Genomic DNA, 9,449 nt, shown 5'->3' on the forward strand with positions numbered 1-9,449 from the left:
CCTCATATCGATATCTCACCCAAAACTTGAAAACTTCAATCACACAAAACTTAACGAAACTTCATGAGATAGGTTAGTATGATAAGGAGCAAGCCATTTCACTTTGGTACTGTCAAAGACAAGATTCATAATTTTTTCCACACAATGCCTAATGTAGCATATCATTTCCACAATTTATATTGAGCAATATAAGCCATAGAAACTAGGAAACAAGCCAACTATGCATTGAAAACAGAATCTGTCAAAAACAGAACAGTATGTAGTAATCTGTACTCCAACCATACTTCTCAAACTCTATAAATTCTGAAAAATTAGGAAAACGCATAGAATTTGTATATCAGTAATCTGTAAAAATTTCAGATCAAAATCACGTTCCAGTGAATTTTAGAAATTCCTGGAGTGTGCGCAAAAGTTTCTGTTTTTGCACAGAATCAAGTCAACTATCATCCACACTATCCCAAGGCTTTACTTGGCACTTTATTGAAACAAAATCAATAAAACATGATTAATAAAGTAGCTTAATCATGTGATCACACAAAAACAGTAGGTAAAAGTGTTGGGCTGTCTCCCAACAAGCGCTTTTCTTTAATGCCTTTTTAGCTAGGCATGATGATTTCAATGATGCTCACGTAGAAGATAATAATCGAAAGATGAAGAAAGCATCATGAAGCATGTGACTAGCACATTTAAGTATAACCCACTTCCTATGCATAGGGATTTTGTGAGAAAACAACTTATGGGAACAAAAATCAACTAGCATAAGAAGGCAAAACAAGTGCAACTTCAAAACTTTCAACATAAAGAGATGAAACTTGATATTATTGAGATGTGTAAAAGCATATGTTCCTCTCTCATAGTAATTTTCAGTAGCATAATGAATGAATTCAACAATATAACTATCACATAAAGCACTCCTTTCATGATGCATATAAGCATAGAAATTTTATTACTCTCCACATAAGCAAATTTCTTCTCATCAATAGTAGTGGGAGCAAACTCAACAAAATAACTATCATGTGATTGAAAATTAAAATCATGATGACAAGTTTCATGGTTATCATCATTATTTATAGCATACATTTCATCACCATAATCATCATATATAGGAACTTTGTTGTCATAATCAATTGCAGCCTCTTCCAAAATAGTGGATTCATCATTAAATAAAGTCATGACCTCTCCAAATCCACTTTCATCAATATAATCATCATAAATAGGAAGCATGCTATCATTATAACAAATTTGCACATCAAAACTTGGGGAACACAAAATATCATCTTCATTAAACATAGCATCCCCAAGCTTATGGCTTTGCATATCACTAGCATCATGGATATTCAAAGAATCCATACTAGCAACATTGCAATCATGCTCATCATTCATGGATTTTATGCCAAACATTTTATTGAATTCTTCTTCTATCAATTGAGCACAATTTTCCTTTCCATCACTTTCACGAAAGGCATTATAAAGATGAATAATATGAGACCATCTCGATTTCATTTTTTTGGTAGTTTTCTTTTTATAAACCAAACTAGGGATAAAACAAGAAACTAAAAGATTCGATTACAAGATCTAAAGATATACCTTCAAGCACTCACCTCCCCGGCAACGGTGCCAGAAAAGAGCTTGATGTCTACTACGCAACTTTATTCTTGTAGACTCGTGTTCGGCCTCCAAGCGCAGAGTTTTGCAGGACAGTAGCAACTTTCCCTCAAGTGGATGACCTAAGGTTTATCAGTCCGTGGGAGGTGTAGGATGAAGATGGTCTCTCTCAAGCAACCCTGCAACCAAATAACAAAAAGTCTCTTGTGTCCCCAACACACCAAATACAATGGTAAATTGTATATGTGCACTAGTTCGGCGAAGAGATGGTGATAAAAGTGTAATATGGATAGTAGATATTGATTTTTGTAATAAGAACAATAAAAAACAGCAAGGTAAAGAACGATAAAAGTGAGCACAAACGGTATTGCAATGCTTGAAAACAAGGCCTAGGGTCTGTACTTTCGCTAGTGCAATCTCTCAACAATGCTAATATAATTGGATCACATAACCTTCCCTCAACGTGTGATGAAGAATCACTCCAAAGTTCCTATCTAGCGGAGAACATAAGAATAAATTTTTTGTAGGGTATGAAACCACCTCAAAGCTATTCTTTCCGTTCGATCTATTCAAGAGTTCGTACTAAAATATCATAAAGCTATTCTTTCCGTTCGATCTATCCTAGAGTTCGTACTAAAATAACACCAAAGCAAATTCATATTCATAATACTCAATCCAACACAAAGAACTTCAAAGAGTGCCCCAAGATTTCTACCAGAGAAACAAAGACAAGAACGTGCATCAATCCCTATGCATAGATTACCCCAATGTCACCTCGGGAATCCGCGAGTTGAGTACGCAAACATATACCAAGTGCATCAATACGATACCCCATTGTCACCATGAGTATTCAATTGTAAGACATATATCAAGTGTTCTCAAATCCATAAAAGTATTCAATCTGATAAAACAAAATCTCAAAGGGAAAACTCAATTCATCACAACAAGATAGAGAGGGGAAAACACCATATGATCCGACTATATTAACAAAGCCCGCGATACATCAAGATCGTGGCATCTCAAGAACACAAGAGAGAGAGAGATTAAACACATAGCTACTGGTACAAACCCTCAGCCCCGAGGGTGGACTACTCCCTCCTCATCATGGTGGCCATAGGGCTGATGAAGATGGCCACCGGTGATGATTTCCCCCTCCGACGGAGTACTGGAACGGGGTCTAGATTGGTTTTCGGTGGCTACAGAGCCTTGCGGCGGTGGAACTTCTGATCTAGGGTCACCCCCGATGGCTTTTGGAATATTTGGGAATTTATAGGGCAAAGAGGGGGTGTAGGAGGCCATCGAGGTGGGCACAAACAACCTGGGCGCGCCTGGGCCCCCATGCGCGCCCTGGTGGGTTGTGCCCCCCTCAGGGCACCCCCTCGAGGTGCTGCTCTGGCCCATTGGTGGTCTTCTGGTCCATAAAAAATCCACAAAAAGTTTCGTGGTGTTTGGACTCCGTTTGATATTGATTTCCCACGATGTAAAAAATGCAAAAAACAACAACTGGCACTTGGCACTATGTCAATAGGTTAGTACCAAAAAGTGATATAAAATGACTATAAAATGATTATAAAACATCCAAGAATGATAATATAATAGCATGGAATAATCAAAAATTATAGATACGTTAGAGACGTATCACCATGTAAAGGGGAACACACCAGTCCACATGGGCTTGTGCGCCCCCCTTGAGGCAGCCGCACCAAATACATGGAAAAGGGGGGCGCCACCCCCTCTTACCATATCCTGGAGAAGGGAGGAAGGAAAGAAGGGGGCGCCTCCCCCTTTCCTTCCCCCTTGTTCCATTATTTGGCAGGGGGCGCACCAAAGGGAGAAGCCCTAGGGCTGCCGCCACACCTCTTGGGGCGCCCTAGGGGCTGCCTCCTCCCCTCCCACACCTATATATATATATATTTGGGGAGGGGTGCCACACAAGAGACATCGTATTCCACGCCGTGTGTAGGCACCCCTCCGCCTCTAGTTTACTCCTCCGCTCTAGATAGTCGCAGTGCTTAGGCGAAGCCCTGCGGGATTGCTTCACCACCACTGTCACCATGCCGTTATGCTGACGGAACTCATCTACTACCTCACCCCGCTTGCCGGATCAAGATGGCGAGGACGACACCGAGCTGAACGTGTGCAGAAATCGGAGGTGCCGTACGTTCGGTACTAAATCGGTTGGAGCATGAAGAAAGTTTGACTACATCAACCGCGTTGTGAAATGCTTCCTCTTATAGTCTACGAGGGTACGTAGACACGCTCCCCCCTTGTTGATATGCATCTCCATGGATAGATCATTGCGTGTGCGTAGAAAAAAAATTGTTTTCCATGCAACGATTCCCAACAAGGATGATGAAGATGGCCTCCGGTGAGGATCTTCCCCTCCGGCACGGTGCCAGAGAAGGCCTCCATATGAGATCGCTTTGGTACAGAGCCTTGCGGCGGCGGAGTCCAAGTTCTAGGTTAAGTTTCGGGGGTTTCTCTATTTATAGGTATTTTCAAAGTTGGAATCACGCAAAAAGGTGCCATAGGGGCCCACTAGGTACCAGGGCGCGCCCACCCCTGGGCGCGCCCTGGTGGCCAGTGGGTCCCTCGTGGCTCTTCTGGTCCTCTTCGAAGCTTCGGGGGGGGGGTCTCTTTCCTTCCAGAATAAATCATCAAAAAGTTTCGCTGCATTTGGACTTCATTTGATATGGATTTTCTGGAAAACCAAAAACAAGCAGAAAACAACATCTCGCACTGGGCACTGGGTTAATATGTCAGTCCATAAAATCATATAAAAGTCATTTAAAAGTGCACCAAAACTATATAAAACTATTGTAAACATGGTATGGATACTTTATAAATTATAGATATGTTGGAGACATATCATTACCTCCGGACAATTCCGGAGCTCCTCATGATATCCCGGATCTCATGCGAGACTTCGAACAACATTCAGTCACCAACATCAATTATCCCAATACTACTCTAGCATCATCGAACGTTAAGCGTGCGACCCTACGGGTTCGAGAATCATGTAGACATGACCGAGACTCCTCTCCGGTCAATAACCAATAGTGGGACATGGATGCCCATATTGGTTCCCACATATTCCATGAAGATCTTTATCGGTTGAACCACGATGTCAAGGATTCAGTTAATCCCGTATGCAATTCCCTTTGTCTGGCAATATGTTACTTGCCCGATATTAGATCGTCGGTATCTCCATAACTAGTTCAATCTCATTACCGGCAAGTCTCTTTACTCGTTCCATAATACAAGATCCCATGACTAAACACATCAGTCACATGAAGCTTCTTGTGATGTTGTATTACCGAGAGGGCCCAAAGACATCTCTCTGTCACACGATGCGACAAATCCCAGTCTCGATCCATGAAACTCAATAGAGACCTTCAGAGATACCTCTAGAGCACTTTTATGATCACCCAATTACGAAGTGATGTTTGGTAGAACACAAAGTATTCTTCTGGTATCCGGGAGAGGCTTGATCTCATGGTCTAAGGAACAACTGCTTGGCATGAAGAAAGATGTAGCAACTAAACTAATTCATACGATGTGATGCTAAGCTTACGGTTGGGTCTGTCCATCACATCATTATCCCGTTATCAAATAAAAAGTCATGTCTATGGTTAGGAAACCTTAACCTTCTTTGATCAACGAGCTAGTCTAGTAGAGGCATACTAGGGACACATATTTGTTTATGTATCCACACATGTATCTGAGTTTCCGTTCAATATAATTCTAGCATGAATAATGAACAATTTTCATGAACAAGGAAAACATGATAGTAACTATTTTATTATTGCCTCTATGACATATTTCCAACACATACCTATCTGGATCCAGATGGTCATAGTATCAAGCAGCGCCATGGGGGGTTTGGTCATGCCATCATAAGGAGATATTACAACAATGTTTTCCCTGAAATTCCACAGACCTTCCTGCATCAAGCGCTCGCAATCGCCAAGACAGAAAATTGCATGGTGTACAAATTATCTTCCAGCGGGCGAAACTTCACATCGTGAGCGAGATCCCAGGTTGCATGCATGTTCCTGAAGAACCATGATTGACTATATGTTTTATCGATGTGGACGCGGGCGACTACAATCCACATGGTTGGCTTTGGTGGCGCTTTCTCTTCGTCGTAGATGACGTCATCCAAGGCCTCTTCATGCAGGCCAAGCTTGGCCATCATCCTCTCCAGTGGCGAAGCCAGGAAATATGTATTAGGGGGGGGGCAAGTGCTGCTAAAAAAATTTAGGGGCAAACTATAGGAAAACATATTTTTAGCACCAAAAGATTATTGATTATGTCACTATTCACAAAAAATTAGCAACAAAATCCAAATGTTGTGGGGGGGGGGGGCTCTGCTGGTCTTGCTGTCTCCGACACTGGTCTTCTCGACCTCTGACGCAGAACTTGATCCGAAGTCAGCCTCGGCCTTCGATCCATCTATCGCCATGATTTGAAACACTTGCGAGAGAACAATCTAGATCGGGCGTGATAAGGGGAGAACCCTAACTCCCTTCTCACCCCTGAGAGCAGACCAAGTCCGGGCGGTGATCTAGGGATCACCCCGTAATCAACCCGAGTTGCTACGGTCGGAGAGGGATCGGGGGATGGAAGGTGAAGCTACTCAATGGCGGCGAGTCGCCAGCCGAGAGAAAGAAATCCTAGCAAGAGGGAAAACTAGCAGCAGTATAGTATGTTTTTTAAGCTTTTTTTTGAGAGAAATGTTTTTTTCAGCATAGTATGTTTTTTAAGAGAAATATTTTTTAAGCAGTAGCAGCAGTATAGTATGTTTGTTTTTTAGTAAAAGCAAAGTATGTAAAGAATCAAATTTAGTACTCGTAATGGAAGGCCCAGCCCATGAACAACAGCACGCGGGGGTGATAAGGTGAGACGACCAAGACCCGGGGCTCATTCGGTTTGAAAGAAATCAAAACGTAGGAATTAGAAGTAGTATAGGAATATGATAAGATGGCACTTGCCATCCTAAGAAATTGACTTTTCTCGTTCCTACGTGTAAAATAAGTTTTATATGGATATGTAGTTTCCTCAAAAACACGGGAAATAAATAGTATTCCTACAAAATTCCTATATGCATTTCCTACAAACCGAATGCATACATAGAAAAATTTTCTCTGGAATCCTTATTCCTGTGATTTTCCTATCCTTCAAACCGAATGAGGCCCTGGACATACCTCCCATTCCTGTTCCCTCCCTCCCCCGCCGCCGCCGCCGTTCTACTCCAGGTTCGCCGACGCCGCCGCTGATCTGCTCAAGGTTGGCCGCCGCTGCTCTGCTCCAGTTTCGCCGACGCCGCCGCTGATCCGCTCAAGGTTCGCCGCCGCCGCCGCCTGTAGATCTGTGTCAACTTGCTTCGATTTGCTGTAACTCTTGTCCTTATTCTACTACTTCTTACCCTCCCAGGAGATCGTTGGAGAGTCGATCGGGGATGAGCGGAGGCATGCGGCAGATCCTGAACTTGGGGCTGTATGACGGGCTCAAACGCGCGTATTCGCTGCGGCGCCTGAACCTCTCCAAGATGAAATTTTTTCACCCGACGGCAGAAGAGGCGGCCGCGCATGGCAAGGTGCTGCCCACACTGGCCCTCGACAAGGCCCGTGCCACCAACAGGAAAAGGATCTGCAACACTAAACTGGCGACGGCGGAGGCGGCGGCGCCCAAGATGGATATGCCAAAATCCGACCTGGTCATGGGGCCACCGCAAATCTCCCCCTGCCTGCACTCCCGTCGCTTCGTCCATTTCTTCCCCACCGCCTCGGAGAGCAAGGTCATCTTGGGCGACCGCGGGAACCGCATGTTACGCTTCAACATCGTCGATGGCTCCCGCTACATGGATACCCTGCCATGCCTCCACGGAGTCAAGGAGATGCCGATGGTCATCTCCGTCCCTCCAACGGACGTGCACCTTCCTGATGGCGAAGACACTGGCGACCTCTACATCATCGATGGCCTCCTCCATCCGGACAAGGCAGAGGTGCGGCCGCAGTTCGAGGCCCTGGTGTGGAGGGGGTTCCCCAAGTCCGCCGTATCTAGCAGGTTCTGGCACTGCGACATCCTCCCTCTGCCGCCGTGGATCAGCCACCACAAGCACGGCATGGTCTTCGGTCACGCCCTCGTCGACAACAGCATCTGCTTCTCCACCTGTGGAGCCGAGGGTGCCGGCACCTACTGCTTCCACATCGCGACTCGTGAGTGGAGCAAAGCTGGCGACTGGCTCATGCCCTTCAATGGCAAGGCGGATTATGTCCCCGAGCTTGGACTCTGGTTTGGCATCACACAAGACAACCGCCCTTGCGCTGCCGACCTCTCAGGCCTCGTCAGAGGGGAGGAGCTGTCGCCAGACAAGATGCGGATCTGGGAGCGTGATGACCTGCCAGAGGAGTGGCAGCCAAAGAGCTTGCACAATTCCTGTGCTGTCAGCCTTGGTTCTGGCAGATTCATCATCGTGGACTTCTTGGATGTCATGAAATTCGACAAGGAATGGAACGAGATGAGTCCCGTCAAGGAATTTGCCCTCTTCACCGGTATGGAGCTAGCCTTCAGCAACAGCAAAGGCAAGAATGGCAGAAATGGTGCCAGCAAAGACAATGGCCACCACAGTAGTGGCACCGATTGCTCCGGCAATGAGAGTTGCAACTGCAGTGTCTCTGGCAACGAGAATGGCGGCAAAGGCAAAGGGGTGATGCGCGGCCTCCGTGTGATCAAGCACAAATCCCGTCGCTACATGTTTAAGAAGCAACTGAGGATCGAGGCAGTGCTCTGAATGATTCAGCAAGTCATTTTGAACTGCAGCTAGTGTATGCATGCTTGCATTCTGGCACTTAATTTGCTATCGGTGTGGTGTTGCTGCTCCCTGTTTACAGCAAGTAGTATTGACCTAGTGTTATGTCAGCTTAAATAATCGATCTTGTTATATGATGAAACATGCTATAAATTGTACCTCCCTGGTGTTATTCTGGATCATTCCATCTAGTATTCAGATTTGCTGCTGACCAAATTATTGTTTGATGTTTATTTTGAACTGTTGTGCTAGTTGAAGAACCAATCTTATAGGTAGAAACAAAAATAAGTAGATCATATAGTATATAGTAATACTGGTTCAGTTTCCAGAGTTGATTTCAAGTAACTACAGTTTGGTAATGAACAAAAATACTAGCAGTTTGGTCAAGTACAAGCTCTTCATATTCAAGTCACCGACAATGTTGTAACTAAGTTAAAACTGAGCACTTGCAATTGAAAATAAAAAAAAATCATTCTCTTCACTTCAGGTAGAAGTATGAGAGTGGTAATGGAATGCAGCTTCAAGTTTTTATTTCTTTTGGCCTGCTTTTCACCTAGGCGCTGGGTGTAATGGCTATAAAACCACCATTTCCTTCCGTTTTGGACTATCATGGTGTGATTGGGTTGTAACCCTAGCTTCTAGTGCCCTTTGGCAATATAAACCTAGCAAATCAAGCCAAACTTGCTCCGAATCTCTGAAATTCTAGTGTTAAATTCAGTTAGCGATAGTTAGTTCCGGGCAAATGATGTCTTAGAGCCAGTAAATCCTTGGAGGCAGCATGGATCTGGAGTGTCAATGAGGTTGGGTTCTCTCATAAAATCCTTTGTCAAGCTTGGATTCCGGAGGTGTGGTTCCTTGTCAAGCTTTGGATTTGTCGGGTGGATTCAGCCTGGTTATTACCGGAGAACATCTCTTCGGTTGTAAAATCCCAGCTCCTGATATTGGAAACATGTTGCTCCAGTCTGTAGATTTTTGTTGTTGAGAAAAACCAGTCTGTAGATGAACGGGTGCGACTATGTCTTGCCTTCAG

The 9,449-nt window shown here is 44.4% G+C and overlaps 1 protein-coding gene across 1 annotated transcript; it reads left to right on the top strand.

Annotated features, from left to right (window-relative positions):
- The first annotated feature begins 6,872 nt into the window (after nucleotides 1-6,872).
- LOC125524289 lies at nucleotides 6,873-8,630 on the top strand. The gene is made up of 2 exons (XM_048689368.1): nucleotides 6,873-6,950; nucleotides 7,042-8,630. Exon 2 carries the CDS (start codon nucleotides 7,067-7,069, stop codon nucleotides 8,399-8,401), a length of 1,335 nt encoding a protein of 444 aa, XP_048545325.1. The 5' UTR covers nucleotides 6,873-6,950; nucleotides 7,042-7,066; the 3' UTR covers nucleotides 8,402-8,630.
- The last annotated feature ends 819 nt before the right edge of the window (nucleotides 8,631-9,449 follow it).

Source organism: Triticum urartu, chromosome 7 (assembly GCF_003073215.2).
Source record: "Triticum urartu cultivar G1812 chromosome 7, Tu2.1, whole genome shotgun sequence".
Classification (NCBI taxonomy): Eukaryota; Viridiplantae; Streptophyta; class Magnoliopsida; order Poales; family Poaceae; genus Triticum; species Triticum urartu.